At 40.1% G+C, this 24449-nt stretch overlaps 1 protein-coding gene across 1 annotated transcript in view; it reads right to left on the bottom strand.

Moving 5' to 3' along the window:
• The window catches only part of ADAMTSL3 (ADAMTS like 3), a 169159-nt gene that overhangs the window by 27361 nt on the left and 117349 nt on the right, over window positions 1-24449 (bottom strand). Inside the window, exons 13-20 of the mRNA XM_066196539.1 lie at window positions 22425-22629; window positions 21440-21587; window positions 20701-20785; window positions 13758-14044; window positions 6851-6980; window positions 5570-5762; window positions 4836-5015; window positions 3895-4048 (exon numbers count right to left, since the gene is read on the bottom strand). Coding sequence (XP_066052636.1) covers window positions 3895-4048; window positions 4836-5015; window positions 5570-5762; window positions 6851-6980; window positions 13758-14044; window positions 20701-20785; window positions 21440-21587; window positions 22425-22629 — 1382 coding nt within the window. The remainder of the gene's footprint in view (window positions 1-3894; window positions 4049-4835; window positions 5016-5569; window positions 5763-6850; window positions 6981-13757; window positions 14045-20700; window positions 20786-21439; window positions 21588-22424; window positions 22630-24449) is intronic.

Here is a 24449-nt window from a genome sequence, read left to right as displayed (position 1 = left end):
CAAAAACCTATGTGAAGGACGTAGATAGTGCACACATATATGAAAGGATATATACATGCATTTTATATTACTCCATATATATGTTCCTATTACAGTTATATTTCCTACTGCTGCCTCAGAAAGGCTAGGCATGATGGAAATGAAAAAACTGAATTAAAAAAATGTGAACACATTATCACTTTGCCCACATTTGAGCACTGTTGAGTGCAGTATGACCTAAATAAAACAAAATCTATTCAAAATGTAAGGCTCCCCTTGACTCATTTAAAATGTTGGCTGGCTTTGCTGGTTGCCTGAGTCAAGCCAAACTGATACAGTGCAGGAGGTGAAAGACACAGTCAGTGAAGACACAGTAAATGCAACAGGCAAAGCCACCCTGTTACCAGCTGAGGGTAATTCATTAGGGTTGAAAGATGAGTTGCTGGCAGTGTTGTGCCAAGAAAATTGGGAGGGAAAGGAGGAAAGAGAGAAATAAGGCATCATTTTGAGAGGCTGAATATAGCAATCAGATGAATTGACAAAGGCAGGCAGTAACAGCATAAAGCTGGGTGCAGGCTGGATACAGACACACCGGCTAGTATGAAGCTCCTCTTGCATTGAACTGCAGGCTCCTGGATGCTGGAAGGTTTCTGGGGAGCTGCCTGGACGATCAGCACCAGGGGCGGGCTTTCCCAGCAGAGCTGGGCAGGCACAGGGGCGCTGCAGTGTTTTGGATGCGCTGTGCTGGTTCAGCAGCGCTCACCTGGCCGAGAGCACCGCACAGGGAGGAACAAAGGAGCAAGGACACGCAGCCCCGAGCCCTTCCCTGCCAGGTCAGACCGGCCACACGGGAAGGGTCAGGAATCAATGATGTTGGTGCCGGAAAACAGCCCAGTTGTGTTTGGTGACCCAGGGGTTTGGTATGTGACAGAGAGGAAACTCAGCCCGCAGAACGAGCTGATGAGCCAGGAAATGTACACACAGATCACAACACTTCTCAGCTCGTCTGAAGCTGAAATCAGTACTGCTTTTCCACTTGGGACGTACTTAAATAAAAAGACAATTACACCGATGGCACACAAATGACACCCAAAAAGCTGCATATACATGTGCTCCAAGTATGCTGTGAAGAAATAGGTGAAAAGCTAAATGCTTCAAGCATTCAATAAGTGTGTTCACTATAGGAACTACACCCTGGAGTGCGTTCTTATGCTTATAAAACAAAATGGTTATTTCCAATGTTTTGGGTAATGAGTTCAGACCTGTGGGGATATCATGGTTTCATAATTACAAAGCTTTTAAATTGGGATTCGTTATCCAGATACAAGGTTCTCTCAACCATTTCACATGGTACAGCAATTAAATTGTTTTAGGCACTCAGTTTACTAAAATTATTAAAGTAGTGTCCTGTTTTTAATAAGTTATTGGGCCCCAAATATTTATTTTCAGGGAAGTGTTCCAGTACTATATCTTCCATTTCCAAAATCCAGCTTATAGACACAGTAAGTGTAACTTTAAACACACAAATTAAAATACTTCAGGCTGTGGTCTGTTTACACTAGTTATTCCAACTTAGAATTAAACCCAGCGCATACGTATAAATATGTTAACAAGTCTCATCTATTTCATTTCTTCAAAAAAGACAGACCACTAACTCTCATTAGCAGCTCAACGCTAAAGGGGGTGCGTGTTTTTACTGGTGACTAGTGAACAAGGCTGAGAGTGAAACAAAGTTCAGAGTTGTGGATGGCAGGCCATAAAAATATATAAGGTCATATGAATGTATGAGGCCATGTAAGTCTGCATTCTCTAGATCTTTACTGTCATTCAGTCTTGCAGCTGCTGAGGTGATGGACTGCTTGGGAGAGTAAAGGTAAATCTTAAGGAATATGTGCTGGAGCCTTTGGACCTCATTATCACTAGATACAAATCCATCTGCATCTGTGACCTGTAATGGTCCTGAACAGCTTCAGCTGGGTTCCAGATCCTGGTGACCTCAGGGCTAGACTGGTGTTATTTCCTAGTTCTCAGTGCCAGGAATGTTTCTACTTAATAAATGCCACTAAGTCAGAAAACAGCAACAATTACCAATCTCAGGGTAAAAGATTAAGTCTAAAATGACTCAGCATTGTCATGAGACAGTAGAAAAGGAACTCATCTGAGCCACAGAAGCATGACCTTGAGGAGGGAGATTTAGAAACTGCTCTCCAAGGCAAGGACCCCAACAGCACTCACACCACGCTGCTCCTCACTCATCCACATCACTCCTTGTCCTACAGCCAAGCTCTGTTCCTACCTTCTACTCAGACCCCCTTCAAGGCAGCCTCAACCCACAGCTGCAGGAGGAGGAGATGCCTCCTGCATGTTCCTGGGAATCCAAACCCTGCTGCTGTCCCAGCCCTGGCTCCTTCTGCAAGACCCAAACAGGAACTACAGGTATGGACCAGCCTCACACCTTCCCCTGCCCTCCTGCTGCACTGTGACAGAATCACCAGGCAGATCTGAGCTTCAAAGGCTCCCTTGCTCCAAAGGGTCGTGGAAATGGAGAAAGAGCACAGTGATTCTCTTTGTGACTTTGATCTGCACCCATTCTGCAGCCCCCTGTGCTGCTCTCTAGGCACTGTGCTGGAAGCTGACACAGTAACATTAATGTCAGTCTGAGCTAAGCAATTTGCAGACCAGCTCCACTGCCATTCAACTATCCACAATTAATTAAATTCAGATAGATATGCAGCTCAAAATATTTTATTAAACCTTATGCCAAGGACATTCCTGAAAGTCCACAGGGCTTTATTTAAGTGGAGTTTTGAACCTCAGGATTTTGGCATGTTAATCTGAAATACAGGCCAGGAAAAGAAGTTTCATATTATGTATGAATCAGTAATTATTCCATTTCTTATTTTGTTTTGTGAATAATTTCTAAAGCAAAGCTTCAGAATGTATAACGTAGGTATTTCTTCACAACACCATGAGTTGGGTCAAAACATGCTATGTCTGACCTGTGATCAGAACCAGGCCATTGATAAAGGCTTTTTGTTTTCCCTCAGCTCAAAACGAAAAGCTCTTTTTTTCCCTGTCTTCTCAGCACCCTGCTCCCCAAACCTGCAAACCTTCCTCTATAAAGGAAGGGGGAGTACAGGTTCAGACACAAGGAACCTGCATTTAGATCTGCCTATTCTAAATTAGCCTATGTAATTGAACATACGTATCAGAGAGGTTTTTCCATCACTGTTAAACTCACAATTAATGCAACTACCATCAGTATCATAACCCAATTGTGCCCAAATTGTACAATATCCATAGAGAATCATTCTGAAAAGATTCTTATATAGACAATAAAAAAACCAGATTTTTTAAAGAATATCTGTACTGTCACCACTCCCCCCACAGCTAATGAGGCCAGAATTCTAATTTTTACAAGGAAAGATAGAAATTATTCCTAAAATTATCACTGGCACAGTTTCAAGTTTTGAATTCCACCATGGTAAGCAAAATGTCCAGTGTAATACAAATGTACAGTGAAAAGAAAAGGCAGCAGAACTGGATTCTTATCTTTTCTAATGTCCTTTGTAATTTATGTTAAATCTGTGAATGTTTCTTTTCTTTTTTCCTGTTGGAATAGTGTAAATGATAAAGGAAAAATCAGATCAAATTGTGTATAAAAGTGAGAGTGAGAGGTATGTACCATAATATATATTCAAAAACTACTTCTTGAGATCATAACCTTGTTTCTGAGTGGCAGAAATTAAAAATAAAAAATACTGTTATTACTGGTATAGTAACTATGACACTCAGTTTGTGCCAAGTTATGTTGTGATAGGATAGGTAGATGAGTGAATTAATCTTCATACAGATTTCTCTTTAGAAACTGATCATTCCAAATCAGCAAGGAACCAGATAAAGCCACATACTTACTGTTACAGGCATTCATCTGACAGGACCTTACAAGCAGTGAAGGAGACAGACCACTACACATCGATCCATTTAGTGTGACATATTGGCCCTTTGCTGTTAGGTTTTGGCAGGCAAGTTTCCTTCTCTGGATTCCAACACCACAGCTTACTGAGCACTGTGAAAGGAAGGATGCAGGCAAGCTAAACTTGGTGCTCCACACCACACATGCAAATTTTAAACTAGTTTGTTTCGTGCTAGTTTTTTTAAATTTGTTATTATTATTATTATTATTATTACTATTATTATTATTTAGTTCTGAGAGAGTTCCCACACTCTTCTTCATAGGAATCCTTGTGCTCTTATGTAATTGTTAGACTCTAATATTAGTTATTGAGCTGTCTCCACCTTTCCAGGCAATAAGAATATAAGACAGACAGTTTTTCCAGCAAGCAAGTCATGAATTAAAATAACATTACAATATTTATGCCCAGCCATGGGCAAACCAGAGCAATGAGGTCTGGTACCTGACAGAATCAATTCAGCAGGTTCTAAACAGTCTCTGGCAAGTCTCTCAACCCTCTCTCTTAAGTTGTATTGCATGAAACTGTAATTGCAGCTTCTAAATTCAATTTTCTAAATAATTTTGAATAGGGAGCGGTAGCAAGCTTGCATTAAACAGGAAAGGAGGAGGATGTATTCCAGAATAATGCAAAGATTTGCTTTTTGGAAGCTGTACCATGAAATTATTGATAGCTAAACACGTCTGATAGAAAGCACGCCATGTCCTTCAGTGACTGAAGCACTTCCCAGGAAAGGGGCTGTGATCAGTCTGGCTGCAGGCAGGGATGCACAGTTTACTTCAGCTTGCAACAGCTCCAAACAGCTCATTTACCCAGACAGAAATCTTTGGAGCTTTTGTTGCAATGGAGGGTTTTGGTTCACCATTGTTGAGGTTTACTCACCTTGGACCATTCTCCAAAGACCAGCTGAGGAGGACAATCAACTTTTGCACAAGCTTTACTAGTTGGAAGTCTGGGTTCCTGGCAGGTGTCATCAGGGTGTTTCAGGAAACTTCCATCTGTCAGCAGCTGCTTGCAGGACACTCTGCGGGTCTGAATCCCTCCTCCACAGGTACGTGAACACTGAGGAGGAGGAGAATTAAATACAGCGTTTGCACCTGCATGGACACCTGTGCTCTTAAAAAATGACATCTACTTTCAATGAAAAATCAAGCAGCATGGAAAATTCATCTGTTAAAATATTTAATATATTAGAGATGAGGAGAACTGGAATTCAAATGTCACACATACCACCTGAATACAGGGAAGTAGTAGAAATCTTAGAGAAAAGCATGCATCTCATGAAACATCTAAGTCCCTCACCAGTTAATAGATCAGGGAAAAAAAAAAAAAAAAGAAAAAAAAAGAAGGGAAGTGTGTTTAGAGAGCATGGGGAGAGAGATGATGTATGGAATAACAAGTGTCCAGCCTTCTGAAATCCTAACAAGGACTTCCACCTCATCCTGTGACTGCCCATTGGCACAAGAGTCTAAAGCAGTGTGTTTGGGTTAGATTGTGCTAATGATGGAAGCTGAAACACACACAGAAGGTCGGGAGCTGCCTTCTGTGCTGGAGAGTTTCAAGTCCCTGGCCAGAGGAACACATTTAAATTCTTTCTTTCTGTGACCCAGCCATACCTGTTGCCATTCCTCAGCGTGCCAAGCAGGCGGACAATTGATCTGGTTGCAGGCTTGTAAAGAATGAGGCTTTGGGTCTTTGCACTGGTGGGCAGCAGGAGCAGATCCCCCGGGCTGCTGGCAGGACACATCCCTGTTCTGGATCCCCACCCCGCAGGACGCTGAGCAGCGGCTCCAGGGGCCGCTCTGCCACCTGTCCCAAAAACAGCCAAAAACTCACCTTTAGTGACCAACCTCAGCCTGGGGAAGGAATAGTCTTATCCACACACAGCCCAGCAAAAAGCACAGCTGCAGGCATAGTTATTGATCAATGGCTAAAGCACCCCTTTGGTTTGGCTGGAGCACAAAAAGTATAAATTGGATTTACAAACTTGCAGGTAACAGGCAAACGCAGGATGTATTAACAATAAAGTAATAAACGGTCATTTTCAGACATATTTTACTCCAGTATTTAGCTTTGGAGTGGTCTTCTTAAAAACAGCCTGTTGGCAACCTGCTGATGTTTACATTGATAAATGTAAATATGTAAATAGACCTTTCTTATATTTACAAAACTTCCTTTAAATGTGTATATGTTTTCCATAAAACATCCTGTTCCTGTTAACTTCTTTCCTACATTTAGCAAGAGCAGGTTTCTCCAAACACATAGAAACAATTTGCAAAGGATCTGGGATGTCAGAGATCAGAAATGGGTAAATAAGTCAGCACACATCAAAATTTCCCATATGGCCCTTTGAAATGACCAAATGACCTAAAGGTTTTCTTGGATTTAGACTGGGTTTGTTCTTTCCCCAGAATCTACAAATAAACATAAGAACTACACGGGGCTACTAAAGAAGCATTAAATTAAGGTGCCTTTAAATCATAAATTCTTTTTTTTTTTTTTTTCATTCAGCAAAGATAAAAAGTATATATTCTCAGCTTTTTTTTTTTTTGCTTTTTTTTTGCTTTTTTTTTTGTGAAATATCCTTGAAATTTTCCTTCTACCACTAGGAGAGTTAAGGCTCTTTTTCCAACTCTGGCAGATATTCAGCATGGAAGAGATTTATTTCAGAAAATGTCCCCTATTTCATCAGTGAGATATGAAGAGTGGAAAAGGAGTGAACAAGACCAAAAAAACACCCTAATCCCAAAACCTTGTTGAAAACAGAAGTAGTGAAATTCCATCCCCAAAGCATGACCACAGTCCTGCAATCTGAACCCTTTCTGAGAAAGCCAATGTTGATTTAAGCCCCATTAACCCTTCCTTTGCCACCACATGATTCCACTATTCCGGGGTACCTCGGGGGGCAGAGCTTCGTGTTGCAGGTCCGAGTCATCGGGGGCGGCCTCTTGGAATTGTCACACAGGGTTTCATTGACACCTTGTTTTGTGTCTACATGCAGACACATGGCAATGGCTTCCTGTGTGCCTGCATTTGAAAGGAAGACACCCATGGAAACTGTGAAGTTGGAATAGATTTCTGTAACGCTTGCTCTTGATTAATACTCAGCAAAAAAAACAGTGAATTAGGCAGCAGGCTTAAAAGTAACATTTCAAGCAAAAAGGAACGCAGAGACAGTTTACATATTTAATACTCAGAAGGTATTTGTGAATTGTATCTTAACTTTACTTCCGTGATATTTGAAAGTCTTGATTTGTCATTCTACTGCTCAGAAAACCAATAAGAAACCAGATTTTTCTGTCAAGCTACTACCAGAGGATACATCTACTGGGTCTGTAATGATCCTAAACCAACCTCCATTGCCAAAATTGAGGTAAAAGTGATTCCTTCTCACTTACCTTGCCTTTAATAAAGAGCTAAAGAGGTGCAAAAATTGTTATAAAAATGCAGAAGACTTGCAAAGCTGTAGTCAGGAGAAACGCTCTATGTTTAGTCAGCCATTCTCAGTGGCCAAGAGATGCAATGGTTTTGCTGAAGGCAGCAAATCTGACCCAGCCTAGAGCTTTCCTCGCTCGTTACCACTCTTGGCACCTTCTGATCTGCAGCTCTTGCTACCTGGATCTTATTACTAAAGCATGGAAGATTAGTAATGCTCAAATTTCTATGAGCAAAATGAAATGTAATATAAGTTTCCTTTAGAGCAAGACAGCTTAGTGAATACATATTCAGTGAACTACTTCTATTTTAAACTTCTGCAATTATCCAATTTTATATATCATATATTTTAGTATGAAAGCCTTGCTCAATTTCAAAGTTCACTCACATGCACATAAAATACAAGACGGTTGTGATGTGCCTGGGGGGTTCTGTGTATCTGGGATGTTCTGTACAAGCAATGTTAATGAACCGAATCCCATAGAACAAAAGAGCTGAAATCATAAAATACCTTTATTATTTCCAGGTAAAAATGGCTCTTGAAGAGTTATAGCTTCATAGAATTTAAATTCCTTTCCTGCTTATCTTTCACTTATCTTCAGTGATTTTGTAAAGACACTGCTGACCACCAGCCATTCCAGTGGGCTGGAACACCTGACACAGAAAGTTCCACCCCCCAGGCAAATATTTCTCTCCTGTACGCTGTCTTTTTTTCATAAACCAAGGACGTTACCTCCATCTATAAACAATTTGACTCAGTCTAGTTAGTGTATCAGCCAGCCCAGGCCACAGCCCCACTCGAGCCAGTCCAACTACTTCAGACACCTCAGCAGGGGTAAAGCAGTAGAAATTTTCAGAGCAACACAGATTCTGATTTCTTTCAGGCTCTCTGGTACACCTCGAGATCCCCTCTGGGACTCATTTGCAGTTCAGAAAGACCTTGTTATATAAATGTTTTGACTACATCTACAAAGTGATGAATTTTTATAGAACAAAAGACCTGGCCTTAAATATGATTGACAACTTATTCAGTTCTCTTGTATCGAAGTATTGATAATTCCGTTAACGTAGAACACACATATCATGGGAAAACTATTTTACTAGCCAAGCTGAGAATAAATATTTAACAGCAAATACCATGACTGTAATACAGACATGAAAATGCCCAAAGATGACAAAACAAGAAACATTTTTTTTTGTTATAGAAGTAGGGGAATCAAAAGTCTTCTTTCCTGTCAATCCTCAAGTGTTTAACAGGAGCAGCTTCCCTTTCTCCTCACACAGGAAATGCACATTCAACTGTCTACAGGAGAGGACGAAGCATTTAGAGTTAGGTTCTGACAGAAACAGACAAGTAATCAAGTCCATGCCAAGTATCCATATAATCTATATTTTAGGTCATAATCTACCCTATGCTACCAAGCTTCACCTTCGCTGACCTCCCAGCGTTGCTGCAAGAAAACTGTTCCCCAAGGTGATTCTTCTGCCCTGGAACAGGTTGCAACACAGAGTCATCTTTATATCTCACACCTTTGAGGGGAATGAAATGAAATTCCCCTCAGGTCATCTAAATTGGCAATAATGTCATGAGAATTTTTATCTTGGTGTTATATAAGCTAAATTGGCCAGCCAAATGAACAAAAGGCATGTCATACCAGGTGATGGGGTCTGACTACAAATTGCCACCTGGAGTTCATTAAGTTGTTCCTGCCTTGCAGCAGGACCTGCAGAGCTTTAATCACATTAAGAGAAGAAAATGTTGATACGTGGTATGTTTTTCATTTGACTGAAGTACAGAGCACAAACTGCATTAGCAATTCTTCCCCACAGGGGCCTCTGAAAGAAAACTTGCACCCTGTTTTGATGCTCTAAGTACAAAATGGATACTAAAGAGTTGTTAAAAACCTACCACGAAGTTCCTTCCTGTTCTGCGTTCTCAGTTCAAGAACTCTATTCAATAAATAACTGCACTTAATTGATGTAAAATTTGCTTGAACTTAACTGTCAAAATGTCTTCACAATTAATCAGATTTCTCACCCCAAATTATAATTTTCCATCAGCTAGGAACTTCAATCACTGATAAACTTATTCTAAGTTGATTGGAAAATGGAAAAATCTATTATTCAAACAAGCAAAGTTTTATATGTATGACTTTCTTGGCTTATAATATAAACATACTAGATAATTTAACTAAAACATTATGTATGCAGCAGGGAGCATTAAGTATTTTTACAGTAATCTGATGCACTATTGTAGTAATTACCCTACTATTCAGTGAAATAGAATATTTTCTATTTTAACCCAGCATTCAAACCACATACATTTACATTCTTTTACAATCTTTTCTGTGCGATGAAATATACACTGCTTGAAGCTGTGTTAAAAGATGAAAATGCTTGAATTAGGCCCAGAATTTCTGTTCCTGCATTTTTTAAGTACAAAGAAAATGGGGATGGAAAGCTGCTGTGCAATGTTAAGAAGGTGGATCCACTCTCTATACCTGGAAGAGGAAGGACATTTATTTACATAAGATAGACTCCATTTGGTGGCTTCTTAAAAATAGGTACTGCAAACTGAAAATAACTCAGAAGAAATGCCAAATTCTACATCTCCCTGAGCCTCTCCGTGCATCTATTTTTTACTTCTGTAAGAGAGTGAACAACATCTGCAGCTAATGAAACAAATGATACAAGTGACCAGTTATCAAGGTGACTCCAACACAAGCTGAGAGCAAATTCTCTCAGCCTTATATGTGAGTCTCTGAACGGTCATTGTTTTTCTTAGAGCCCATGAATTTGGCTAGCATCCATTAATATTCTACGAATCTCAGGTTTCTCATAAATAAAATGGTAAACTTTTAGCCCTTATGGTCCAGACAAAAGCCTGAAAACACAACTCGACTGCACTCTGAAGTTACCAAAGCCACAGAGGCTACAGAGGAAATAACAGGAAGTGCAGATGTTATTTATTGCTCAATCTCATTATTTTTAGGCCAACGTTATGATTTTTGGTGGCTCAAATAATCATTTTTGAAGCATATGGAGAATAAATAATAATAATAATAGTAACAACAACAACAACAATAATAATGACAACATTTAACCACCAAAATCTGCCTCTTGCAACTAAAGGTATATTTAAACAAGAAAATGTTCAATGATTTTTAAAATGAAAAAATCCCTTTAAAATATTGTTGAGTAGTTAAATGATTGACAACACTAAAGAAATGCTATACATTACAACAAAAACATTTCCCTTCAGGCATATTCTTTATTCTCATAATGATTATTAATTCCCTACTGATGATATTATGTAAATTAAACTTACATCTGGGACTCTTGCATCATGGCCTAAGTTCTTCAGATTTAAAACAAAAACAAAAACAAAAACAAAGAAATCCAAAAAAACATTCAGGGAAAATGAAGGCAAATTCTGAGATCCCCAAGCACATAGCTGGCTTAATTTCAGTTTGGGATTTCTTCAGGCACTGAATAAAAAACCAGATCTCTAGATTTCAGACTGGTTACAGAGCTTCCTATGGGTATTAAAGGTGATGTCTGCCTATGACTAATAGACCTCGACAACTTTTATTTACACTTATGGAAAGACTGATGAAGGAAGCATTAATTATGCTAAGAGGCATAAAACAACTCAGCTGCTCTCAAAACCTCAACTTGTTTGGCTCTTCACATGGTGTGTGAGAAGCCACAGAGGTTTGGTGCAGAAAGCACACAAGTGACCTGAGACCGGTGTGACTCTTGCTCTAGAACTGGAAAGATGACGTTTGATAAACACCTTGCAAATCACCCTCTGTAAGTCGAATACCCAAAAACCCCAATGTTTCCATCTGCATTTTTTCATCTGGTTTGCAGAGGGACCAGAGGAGACTCAATTACAGGTCTAGTCTGTGTGAGGATTAAAAAAAAGGTGCAAGTGACAAGCTCTGAAAGAGAGATTCGGACTTTGCTCAAATAGTGGCTATAAAAGCTTCCAGCCTACTTAGACCCTGCAGAATTTTCCCTCATTCAGAAAGAGTTAAACACTAAGAAATGGGGGTAGGGAGTACTGAGGATACAGAAATCCACAGGAATTTGTTTTAACAGCCACTGTTAGATGCATACATACTAGAGAAAAAAATACCTAATATAATTTACATTACACTGGGTTATTCCAAACTCAGACAACATTTATTTCGTATAATGAAAGAGTTCATCTAATTGAAATGAGATTTGAACATAAAACTTAGCAGAAATGGATCAGCTCCTTTGAACTACACAATGGAAAAATAGTAGACAGTGAGATCATTAGTTAGTACATTGCAGTGAGTTGGAAACAGAAGAGATGTCTGGTTCCCTTAAAACTATTTATCGTCAGGTAATTTTTGGTCTGTTTGAAAGCCTTTGCCAAGGCAGCCAGAAGACCAGAGCTGATAGAAAGGAAAAATCACCTAAACTAGCACAGCAACATGGGGGCTTCTGAAGCTGCTCATTGATAAAACACCCTGACAACTTCCCACATTTCCCAGGAGCATCACGTAAGGAAAACGTCTAGACACAGTACCAGCGATACCACAGAAGTCTTAAAAACACAAATAGATATTGTCTTTCAGGCTTCTTCAAGTGAGTCATTTCTACTGCATAGCAAACAAATTGTTAGATTACTGTGAATGCCTATAGGACAATTCTGGGTCAGAGAACCTCACAAATTCATGAAAGGGTCAGAAGTCAACAAGAGAATTCATACTCGGCTCCCTCAGGAACAAAATTAAGCTGAACACGAGATTCTGCTCATCAGTCATTTTGAAGTTCCTTCCAATGAAACTGCTGTGTTCAGCGCAGGCTCCTTAAATTACCACCAGCCTGCACACCAAGTGCAAGTTTATATGGGGATGCTTTGCAAGGACAAACTCACCCTTGAAGATGCTGAATGCAAACATGCACATGGGCAATAGCAGGCAAAGACCAGAGGTTATTTCAGCCTATATGTCTGATGATGTCCCCAAAATTCAAAAACCTTGGAGTTTCAGAACACCTCTGGCAAAGACACTGGCTAAAAAGCAGTAAAGTGGATTTAAGATAGCAAGAAAATGGTTATATGTTACAAAAATCAGTTGAGATGCCAGATCCACAGATTTAGAATTAATGAATGATTTGTTTCTGCTTTACAGTAGAATTTCCTTATTTCTAAAACATTTCTCTTACTAAAATACGAAACAGAGACTCTCAGCCACAATAGCTGTCACTACCATCTCATGCTTCTACAAACATACTTTGACTACAGTCTCTCCTCGCTAGCCAGTCATGATGTCCACTGCAGATGATGCAGGGAATGGGATGTTCCAGCTTTGGTGATCACAGGTGCTGTTATTCCTGTGGATCAACCCCCTCAGTAAGCAGCAGTGGTAAATGATAAAGGAGGCACTAGCAGCCACTTACCATCCTGCTGATCCCATTCTGAGCCATCCCTCCCAGCTTCTGCCTTCCAGCTTTGAGCTGGTGAACAGCACAAAGGAGGCTGCTGTCTGTGAGCTCTATCTCACTCCCCACTTCCAATTGTTTCTGTTTTCCCTTTTTTTCTAAATTTTTTTTATTTCTTCTATGGGTACAACTGTCTTCACTTCCCACTGATGTCAGCAATCCTGTCATACATAGGTGTGTTCACAATCCCACTGCCTCCACTTAACACTTCATAACTCACTTGTGCTCGGTCCCAAAGTACAGCAAGTAGTAGCAACACCAGCAGCCTTGTCTGGTAACATGTACTTACTACGACAGGGAGATTCGATTACATCCAAGGAGGAATGTGCCTAACTACTTGCAGACAGATGTATGGCACAGAGTTCCTCTGCAGTGATACACAGCACCGAGACCCAAACCAGCTCCCGCTTGATCTTCCCACCGGCCAGCCTGGAAGTAAGTCTCACTAATTACAGCTCTGGATTCCTACTGTTCTGCAGAGAATGGCAGCATTTTGGAAGAAAAGGAATAAACATGGGAATTTTGACTCTGAAACCATACACTTTTAGTTCTTAGGAAAAGGTAGGTCATCTAAACATTTCCACCACTGGTGCATCAAACATACTAGGTACCACAGATGGCCTGGCAGCTGACTCTCCTGCAGCAGCAGGACTAAAGCAAGCGGCTGTATCCACTTCCTGCACCTTACTTACCCCAGTAAGTGTTTGCTGAAGGAAAGAAAATAGTTTGAAACACCCTATTGATAACCAAAAATATGTTGAAGGTTGTAGCTGCAGGTTTTCCTACAGATCAACAGAGTTACTTTAGCCTAACACTAACAGGAGATGCAACAATACCAAACAATGCCAAATTCTTACAACCCAGGATAAATGAAGAAAAAATAAGAGGTACCTCCAAGACATGTGGCTGAACATGGAGTGAACCCGATATATTCCCAGTCGTAAATCACACTGCCATCTTCAGCACGAGGGAATTCTGGTGTGTAGGGGACAGGATCACTGTCACAGGACACCTGGTGACAGACTCGTTCTGTTGGTGGCTTCACATCCTCACATTCCTCCTCAGGCAGCTCCACTTCAGTCTGGGTAAAGGCCAGGAGAATCCGGCACTTCACATCTCGCACCTGGATTCCACTGCCACACGTGGCACTGCATGGAGACCAGGGCTCAGGAATAAACCTGCAGACCATCACAGCACTGTCATTTATTTATTCCATGTAATTGTGCCTGTGTGTGCACAGCTAAAACACAGCCAACACACCTAAATGTGTGTTTATACACAGAGCAGACAATTCATAATTACTGACGCTTAAATAGGATGCATAATCAAGTATCTTAAGTCTCTCACTTGACTCTCACATCTCAGACCATCTACCAAAATTCACACAAGAAGATGTAGGAAAAGAGGAGAAAGAATCAGGAGGAACAGAGAAAACTGTATCCTTTTCTGAGGAAAAAGGAAAACACCTAAATCTTTTCTCAGTCTCCTTCGGGGGGGGGAAGGAGAAACTCCAGGAAGATGTGTCTATCCAATATAAAATAGCTCCCCAGCTACACAGACCTGGGCATGTGTCAAAAGTATATTTGCAATCTGCTTAAATCTGAGAGCTCCTCACTTTATGTCATACTAACAATCAGCAACCAGAGAGAAAAGAAGCCCTTTTCAAATGGAGACACATCCAGTGCACAGCACTGCAGGCTGCTCTTCAGATTCAATCTTGCAAGCAGCCTCTCATCTTCAGTAAAGAGCCTACAGTCTAACCAGCCCACAGTCCATCATTTTTATTAGAAAGCTTTTGTGCTCCTGATGAACTACAGTAAAATCTTGTTTTACAGGTCATGAATTTGTTATAATATTCTCTGACTTTGAGGGTCACATTAATATCTGATAGTAATTTCCAAAATGGCACTAGAGCCAAGGGGTTGAATTTCTTCAATAAAGTCATCCTGGGTGGCTCTGGGGTGTACTTTGTAAGAAATCAGATACAGAATTTCCTAGAACTTTTTTCCCCCGTGAAAAGGCAGCAGTTGCTCTTTATTATGTGTCCAAATGTAGCTGATGATCAAAACACCAGCAGGAGATATAGGAGAATAATTTGACCAATGTTAAAAATGTATTTGGAAAGAAAGATCCAAATTAGGATTCAAAGATTCGGCCCTTTTTTTGGATAAAGGATTGTCCTTCCCCTACTGCAGGAAAGCTGCCCTTACAAACATAAGAACAGTTGTGTAAGACAAAAATCAGTATTTACACTCTGCATACACAGTAAGCACAGAAAAATGTCAACAGTGTGGTTTGATTCTGTGCACAGTTTATCATCTTGCCAATAATTTCTTGCCAGTATACACAGAGGAAGAATCAAATAGAAGAAAGGAGAACAGATGGCTGGATAACCTGTAAGGATACTCTAAGTCAGTCCTTGGGATAGTCACCCAGGCTGTGACTGGGACAGACCCCAAAAGAGACTTTTTCCTGTGGAAAAGGCTATTCCCTTTTCCAACAGAGGTTAAAATAACTGGTTATTCTTTAAGGAGATGTTAATGGAATAGCTTTACAGCTCCGTTACAAAGATAAATATATCTAAGCCTGTCAAAGTTTCCTTGAACTGTCTCAGAATTTTTGTTAGAGCTCACTGGTCCTCACCAGACTTCAGGAAAAGGCACACTATCCCAGCTCCTCCTGACACTGAGAACTCCCAGTGCTCATCCCTTCACAAGCCTGAGCACCTTCCAGCATGGCCATATTGATTTTTATTGGAAGGATAATATCAAAACACTGGATGGCTGTGGCTACAGTGATCAAATCTGAGCAAATGCCAGGTTAGGAACAATCTAACAGCCCACTGAGTCTGATGGCACAGCTGGTGCCAGTTGGGTCAACATCCAGACACTTTTGATATAAACTCTAATGGCCATTCTGTGGGAAAAGCTGCAAAGGAAGGTTTTCTCTTACCCCAGCAGACAGAATCAGCTTAATCCTGGAGCATCAGATCTCACAGTCTTTTCAAAGACAGCCATGTAAACTACCTAGGGTGGCAAAATCACCCTCATCCAATGAAATGCTTAAGCATGAGCCTAACTTAAGCATATTAGCTGTGCTTTGAAGTCAACAGGATGACATGACAATGTGTTCAGAGGGAAACTTGTGCTTAAGTGCTTTATTGGATCAAGGCCAGTGTGCATAGGCTTAACAGAATGATTACTTTCTTCTCCTTCTGTGTAAAAAAAAAAAATTAGGCCCATTTATACTTATGTACCTAACCGGAAAAATAAAATTGATGGACATTTATAGCTGAAAATAGTTGGTTGGTCTTCTAGCCATACCTAAGTTTATAGTCTGAAAGTAATAACTTCTTTTGGTAAAAACATGACAGCAGCATACCAGAAATTAGTGTTAGTTTTGTGTATTGTTAGTTGAGTGCATTTAAACATTCCAAAAATAATGTATTCCAAAAGCATACTTTTGAAATCCTGTATAAATGAAAGAAAATTTTGAACCACAGCTATCATTTCTTATATGATTTATAAAGAAACTCAGAAAAATCTGAGCATTTTTTTTCTTGAATTATAGCAAGCCAGTATTAGAATTGAAATTTGTGTTGAATATTAGTGTCTGGTATTTTTTCAGTGAAGTGCAAGACAAAAAAAATGAACACACAAAAAACTCTTTTTATTGTACCTTGGCATTTGCTAAACTAGTCATGTGACTATTTACCTACTGAAATCCTAAACTATAGAACTTCTCCAAGGATGATCATGTTCAAGTCACACTAAGTACAACAGATGCCTATGGAGACTGCTAATATGAAAGCAGAGCAAAGAAATGTCTGAACACTAGGAGAGCTGATTTTTATCTAAATTTTGAGTTCAAGCAGATGGGGTTTTTTTTTTAATTTTTACTTTATCTTGAACATGCAAAACCAAAACCTGTGACAGATCATTAAATCAAACTCCATCAGCCTCAGATGTGAGATACTTTGCCATTCACAGCATACACGTGGTAATGATTTGGACACAATACTTCCCTGAAGTAAACTCAGTCTGCCTTCAATGGGCACACACTCACAGTCATCTCAGGTCAGGATCAAGGAACATCAAGGTACTTGTACTACAATGCTTTGTAGATCATCAGCAATTTACAATGGACAGGAAAATTAAAATTTTCTGAGATCTCTAAGCTCATAGATGAGACTCCTCTTCTTATTTAAAAAAAAAAAAAAAAAAAAAAGGAAAAATAAAAATGCAAATTTGAGCAGGTACAACTTTTTACAATCACCTTTTTTACCCAGCCATCTTCCCAATGCTACACTGAACTAAATTGCTCCTACACTTGTCTGAGCGGGTATAAATAATGAAGACACTACAGATGCAGCAGAGGGCATGTCCCTGCTGCAGTGTTATCAGTCTAGCACTAATGGAAATGTGCATTCACCTGGCACATGCTGTAAAAACAAGTGTAGGATGACCTGGGAAATGAAGCAGTGACCTAGACTAGTGATGATAAAACTGGGACAGAGCAGTCCAACTCAACCAAATCAAATCTGAACTGAAAACTGAACTCAGTGCAGCCTTCTTCAGCTTACTAAAGACTTGGAAAAACATTGTGTCTCTTAATTTTTTATTTTCTTCATGATCATAGTTCTTGCTTTCAGTTAAGACAGGAAAGGTCTAAATAATGAAAAAAAGAAGAGGCTGCTCTAGCACGATTTCCAGGCCAGTCCTAATGCACCAAGGGTCCTGGATAAAAGTGTAAAGAAGCACCTAAAATGTTGGCTGTTACTGAGCAGAACTTCCATGGTGCTGGCACCTTACCCCTCCCTGCAGCACCACCATTGCCTACCCTGAACAGAGTCACAGAGCTGGTTTTATCAGCCTCTAGGGTAACGTGTTGGACAAAATCACCAGCCCATTTTCACAGAAGGAGCTGTGAGAAATGGGAAATGCTCTATCACCAAAGGCACAGTGGGGACGTGTCTGTGAAAATGACTGCAATGCAGTAAGTGGGAACCTTTATGAGAAACACTGCATTTCACATCACTTTTTAGCTCATATTGCTGAAAAAATACATCAGTTTTTGAAAGCATTTTAGTTTTTCCCTAAGCAATGACAGAGAAAGGCAGCTGAGGTGTCTATTTCTTTAACTTACGAGTAATAAAAAGGATGCAAAAACTTGCTGGAGCTTCTCTGCGAATCCCACTGTAACTAAGGAGGCTCGAGGGAAGAACATTTAGAATAATGATTGGTATCAACTGTCATCACATTCCACAACTGAAAACTCAAAAGGTCAGACCTACATTTTTCTTGGCCTCACTTTAAGGACAGTCATTTTTTATTTTGCTAATAATAATAAAAAAAAGAAGCTTTTGAACATTCCCCCCTCTATGTAAATTCAGGACACCAGCCGTGGTAGACCACAGAGGCAGAAGTATTTATCTTCCACAAGCTACTTTTGGCATATCCATCACTTGCGGGTTCTAAAACACAGCTGCATTTATTCTCTTATTCATTATCAACTAAAATATCACACAAAAGCATAGAGAGAAAGTTGTCATAAAAGGATGGACTAGAAGTTGAGACTTCATATTGTGGTTTAAATTTGGATGACAACAGAATAACTAAAATTAAAAGTGATGGCATTTCACCAAGGAAATAATAATTCTCCTGCTAGGCAGAGGTGGGCTATGAGTTATCGCTGTGCCATGTCTAAATTACAGAAAACAAAGTTAAACAGATCTGAACCACAGGGAAATCTTGTTATAATTTACTTTCGGGAGAAGCAACAATTTATTGTCATAGTTTCTTTTAAAATCTTAATTCCTGACGCAAAAATCTGACTCTAGCTGGAAAGGACCAGAGCAGTTTGGGCATGAGGTTTAAAGCACTGATGGAGAAATTTCCTGGTTGCAAACCATTATTGCCCACATGACCAACAGACAACCTGCAAAAAGGAATGGAGTCAGGCATCAGTTATTTCTCATTACCTGCCACCTTCCTTGGAAGACTAAAGAGAGAGCAGCCAGCAGCAGAAGACAGTAAAGTGAAACTAATGGGGAATCTGGCTACAGTGCTAGAGCTGGGTCCCAGGCGAGCCCAGAGTGCCCAGACTGGGGGGCACAGCCCCTCAGAGCCCCTCAGCACAGAGGGGGTGGTGAGAAGTGTCATCAGCAAGAGGTGGCAGGAGAAACCTTTCAGACTTAGAAGGAGAAGCTTCTGGAAATTGTGAAGGAAAGCCTAAGGACAGGATGAGGCTCAGGAATGCTAGATGAAAAACAGCCAAGTCTCCAGAGTGAGTGGAGAAGAAAAAGGCTACAGTAGAATATATGGGTCACAGCTAAGAAGGACGAATAGCTGCTGCCATCGTCAGAACAAGGCACAAGGCAGCCCATGACAAAGTTTCTGGCTCAGCTCTGTTACATTCTACATATCCTCTGAACCAGCAATGCTGTGCCCTCCCTAATAGTTGTCAGACTGATGCTGAAGGATCCTAAAACCCCAGAAACTGTATTAGCTCATGGTTTCCACAGCAGGATTTTGTGATGCTGGAGATAATTTTCTTTATAGCTTCATGCTGAATCCTCTCTAGAAGTGACCTCATATACCTCCATTCTGCTATCCTGACACTTAAAAAACCACATTTGATTGCATCATCCCCCTTTGACAATCACACTTTATTTTTATATCTTTGCTACTACCCTGCCTGCGTCCAGGGCCACTGATGTGGAGAGTGAAATAACCACTCACAGTAGGTTGACACTTGACTTGAGAGGCTAGAGCAGTGAAAAGTTTAAACTACAGTCACCATAACTGTATAAACACCTGTTTGGCAAGAGGTTTCTCCTGTGAGTCATTGCAGGTGTAAAGATTTTATTACTCATGGTCACACCTGTTGCTGCATGTATGCCAAAAATCAGGAATAGCTTGATGGAAGAAGAAAAATAAGCGTAAGGAACACTCCTCTATCAGAGCAACATGGATCCAATGTAATTTCATTAAGCTCATCTAAATTATTTCAAACTGACATTACTACAAAAGAGTGCAGAATTCAGCAAAGCACAATAAAATACTGTTTAAAATCTCACCATATAGTGAGTAAATATTTTTTTAGAAATTGAAGTACTTTAATGCCTATATATTGAATATGTTACAAATATAAATATGTGTGTGTGTGTGTGTGTGTATGAAATGTACACAGGGGGTATGAAGAATTCTGTGGATTCCCTAACATACAAGGGTCAGGAACAAGTGTAGCTGGATTTAAGCTATGCTTTCATCCCCAGGACTTGCAAGGCTTAACCTCATCAGTTTTTAAGAGGACTCACAAAATCCAGATGTTACTTCACACATATACACATGTAAAATAGCACAACTTACCCCCAGAGATGCAGCTAAGCACAGAGATCAGCAGGTTTTTCTCACTTTATGCATTGGTCTCACCCCCCAAGGAAATCCTGGCAACCCTACAAAGTACCTCTTAAGTTTTAATACCACCACTACATTCTTGAGGTTACAGCAATGACCGGGATAAACCCAAAGTTTTTTAATTTATTTCTGCTGAAGCATCTCCACATGCATTTATTAGGGCTTAATTAGACTAAATCAAGATCCCTTTGAATTCTTGAATGATATAAGGGCACTGTAATAGTGTAGCTCTGTGTCATCCAGAACAGGAGCTCCAGAAGCAAAGTTATTGAGATGTAAAATTAGGAACAGCTCACCACAGGACTCATCTCCCATGGAGGGCCAACTGTCGAAGCAAACTGCATAGCAAGAATCATTCCAGAGATCTGCAAAACACACTGGAAATGTTTCTTCACTGTAAAAGACAGTGTACTTACGTTGGCTCTTCTGAGACTGTTATGGTCTCTTCCATTTCATGGGCCTGTTTAAACCATGGCAATTTTGCTTCCACAGGACTTTTTTCTGGTAGAGAAAAAAAACCCAAAACATTCAGTAATTTCTCCAAAATCAAAGCAATATGTAGATGTTAGCATCAGTCACCTCAGAACTTCACAGTTTACATTGCTTATTGATCTAATGCTTTTGTAGATATACGGGATAATGAAACAAAATTTACTAGAAAACTTCATCATCCTGTTTGAGCTCCATTCTTTGTTTTAAAAATGCAGAACTGGAGAGGGGAAAAGGAAAGCAGTTTGAGTATAACTTAATGAGCTGCTGAGTCACTCTGACAATGTTGACACATTTAATGAAAGCAAACAAGAAGATCCCAGGTGATACAGATGGAGCTTCATTCCCATTTCAAGTATTATTGAACAACTCCTCCTGCCTGTGTTAAGCTCATTAATTCTGGTTTTCTCAATTTGACCAGACTATATAGATTTAGTCGGCACATTCACCTCATGACAGTCTGGCCACATTATCAGCAAAAAATATCAGCAGGGCACTTTTCCTAACCAATAATTAAAGTGCTTTTTTTCTGCCAAAACTGAAAAGAAAAAAAAAACCCCTAGTAAATTCCAGCTTCTGGCATTTCTGAAAGAGGTTACCAGGGGCTTTTAATTCTCCGAACAGAAATGTAAAAACAATAACAGACCCAGACAAAATTCCAGTTACCTTTTGGCTTGTAGCAGGGTATTGGCACGATGCACTCCTCTTTAATGTGCAGCTTGAGCTGTGGGTTGCAGCCCCCGACGTGCTGCCCGCGGTGGTCGATGCAGAGCACGACGCGGTAGCGCAGCCCCCGGCCGCAGGTCACCGTGCACTGCAGGGGACAGCACAACCACCTCACCCTGCTGCTCCTGCAGGCACTGCTCTGAGGGATGTCACAGCCAACAACGGCGTGCTCCCTAAAGTTTTACCCACCCAGATGGAGGAATTTGTCCCTGCATTGCTAGGTGAATAACGGAAAGGTTGATGCTGGAATGAAAGTCTGAGTTTTGGGAATGCAGGAGATTTCTTTGGGTTCTGTGAGGTTTATCTCATGGGCAACAGTCCGAATCAGAAGTGGCTACGTACTGCGGATGCACTCCCTTACAGTGGTGATCTTCAGTTGAGGCTGGGTCAGGGGAGCTGCATTTTCTGCACTCTTGTGTCACTGATGTCATGTGGATGAACACAGGAATCACAGGAGTGCTGACCTATCTGACTGTATCAGATAACTACAGCCAGGAGAAGTTGGCTTATGCTATTGTTACTATAATGAAAGGGAAGAATTCTGGAAAATCACCCTTGAAGACTTGCCAGCCCCTGAGACAGACATGCCTTTAACTATTACAGCCAGTGAAATACTACATTTATCAAGAACTGAGACATAAATGACCTGACTGCAAAGGGGCCTGACCTCTGTCTCTAACTTCTCCTCCATGCAAAGCAGGAATTCAACTGGCACAAGAAATTCCACATGGATTTTTTCTCCACACCACATTACTGTTTTGATTATCAGGCAGAACTGCTTAGAGCAAACTTTTCCCAGTACTATTAGTTATCTTTCAGGGCTATACTTTTCCAATAGTCCTGTGCTAATAAATACATGGTAACACAAGACCAGAGGCTTTCTTTAGAAAACAAGACTGAAGGTCCAAATTACTTTTCAACTTACTTGAGACCACTCCATCGCCACCCATTTAGGACAATCAAACAGATTGCAGGTCTGAATGACTTTGGGCTTTGGGGCATACATGCATTTCCACTCCTCCACTTGCAGTATCTCTCCATGAATGGTCTCCTCTACACACACAAAACTTCTCCTCTGAATGCCACCTCCACAGGAAACTGAACATGCAGTCCATGGGTTATGTTCCCACCTGGAAAAAAAACCTCATAAGGCTCTTTCTTATCCCACTAACCTCTATTAAAAAGGCAAAGTTTTGAGTCCAACCTTAGTGTCAAGTAAAGTTTGGTCGCTGCATTCTTACCACATACAAATACATTAACTTGCAGACCTACCTTGCATTATTCCAGGCTTAAATTCATGTGCAAAATCAGAAATAGAACTGGAAATGTAAGAACATTTCAAAACATAATTGAAACTCTTATTCTCATACATAATTTAGAAACTGTGAATATACTGAGTTTGATTATTGGAATGAATTTACTTTCAAATAGTCTAAATCATCCAGATGAAATATTTTTGGCAATTAATTTACGTGATCACATAGACACTTATTACCATTGTCAGAGACAAAGAAGCCCCTGTATTTAAATCCTATGTAGTCTGAAAGACAAAGACAAATCTGGCTACCCTGACTGAGGGTGTTATTACTTACAGCCCATCGCTGCCTATATCACCCTGACTACCCCTAAAAATCTGTTCCTGAAGGAATTTTTATGGGATTTCTAATACTTTGGGTCAACCCAGCCATCTCATACCAAATTGCCCTCATCAATAAGGACTGTGATGAAATTAAATTGTGGCAGATACCATTTGGCTGGTCTTGACTGCAGTTCTGCAAGAGTTTTCCACCCTCATTAAAATGCCATTGAACAACCTTGTATTCACACTTTCCAGCTTGCTTCAAGCAAAAGGCAGTTGCTCATCCATCTCAGCTGCTTTGGCTAACTCAGCTGATTACTCCTGCAGCAGGGAAATGCACAGATTAAGGAAAATTTTGGATTAAGAAAAGCCTGTGAATCAGCAGAGCTCTGGGGTAGTACCCTCCAAAAGAGAGATAACAAACAATCTGCTGGGAAGAAATATCTTCAAAACAGACATCTATTCACAATCTTAGACCTAACTACAATAAAGATGGAAAATGTGGAACCATCTGAAGTGAGAATGACATGGAGGTTTTTGGGCTACAAACTCAGTTTCACTCACCTCTTAGCATGAACGCACATTTAAGCAATCACCCAAACTTCAATAATGTCCTGCTCCTGCCACATTTAGAGATAACAAGCTACTATAAAAGCATTTGTCTGTAGGTTCCAATGACCCCCACACAATACCTCCTCACCCTCTACTTCCTATCTCTTTCTTTCTTTCCATCACCCTCCTGAATCAAAGCCAAGCCCTTGGAAATTATTGAGTCCTGCAGATTCATCAGTATCTGGTTAGCTAAATCTTATCCCTATTACTGCAGAGGCTCAAAAAGGATCATAAAAATAATTATATCTGTTCTGAACAATGGCCTCAGCAAGTACTACAATATCCCACCAAAATCATTTAATCAAGAGTAATCAACTTGGCTATCATAAAGGAAGCCACAATATCAGACTCAATGAAGCAAAGGCCTGTAAATCAAAAGTAAACTTAAGCAATCTGCTTTTTATGATGCAGCAGGTAAATCAAGGACACTTCCTATTTTAAGCAATTCATTAAGCTGCCTACAAAGACATATTAATCATGCTTAAGCTCAACAGAAAAATGTGTATGAAACACAGAGCAAGCCAAGGGACATGAACCATGGAGTCTATACTCAAAAGCAATCTGAATAAAGCTGTATGCTGAGATACTGATATCATATCACAATAACAAAACACACTTGAAGAGCAAGAGTTACACTCTTATTTGACTCACATGAATGGCCAGTGTTAACTAATTTTCTTTTAAAAAAATAGGAACTAAAGAGCAATTAACTATTTAATGAATTAGCGGCTCATGGATTTATATATGTAAGGCTCACTG

The sequence above is a fragment of the Chamaea fasciata genome, unplaced genomic scaffold, assembly GCF_029207755.1.
Source record: "Chamaea fasciata isolate MVZ Bird 193981 ecotype frontalis unplaced genomic scaffold, bChaFas1.0.hap1 SCAF_14, whole genome shotgun sequence".
Lineage (NCBI taxonomy): Eukaryota > Metazoa > Chordata > Aves > Passeriformes > Sylviidae > Chamaea > Chamaea fasciata.
This window is presented reverse-complemented; position numbering and strand designations above follow the sequence as displayed.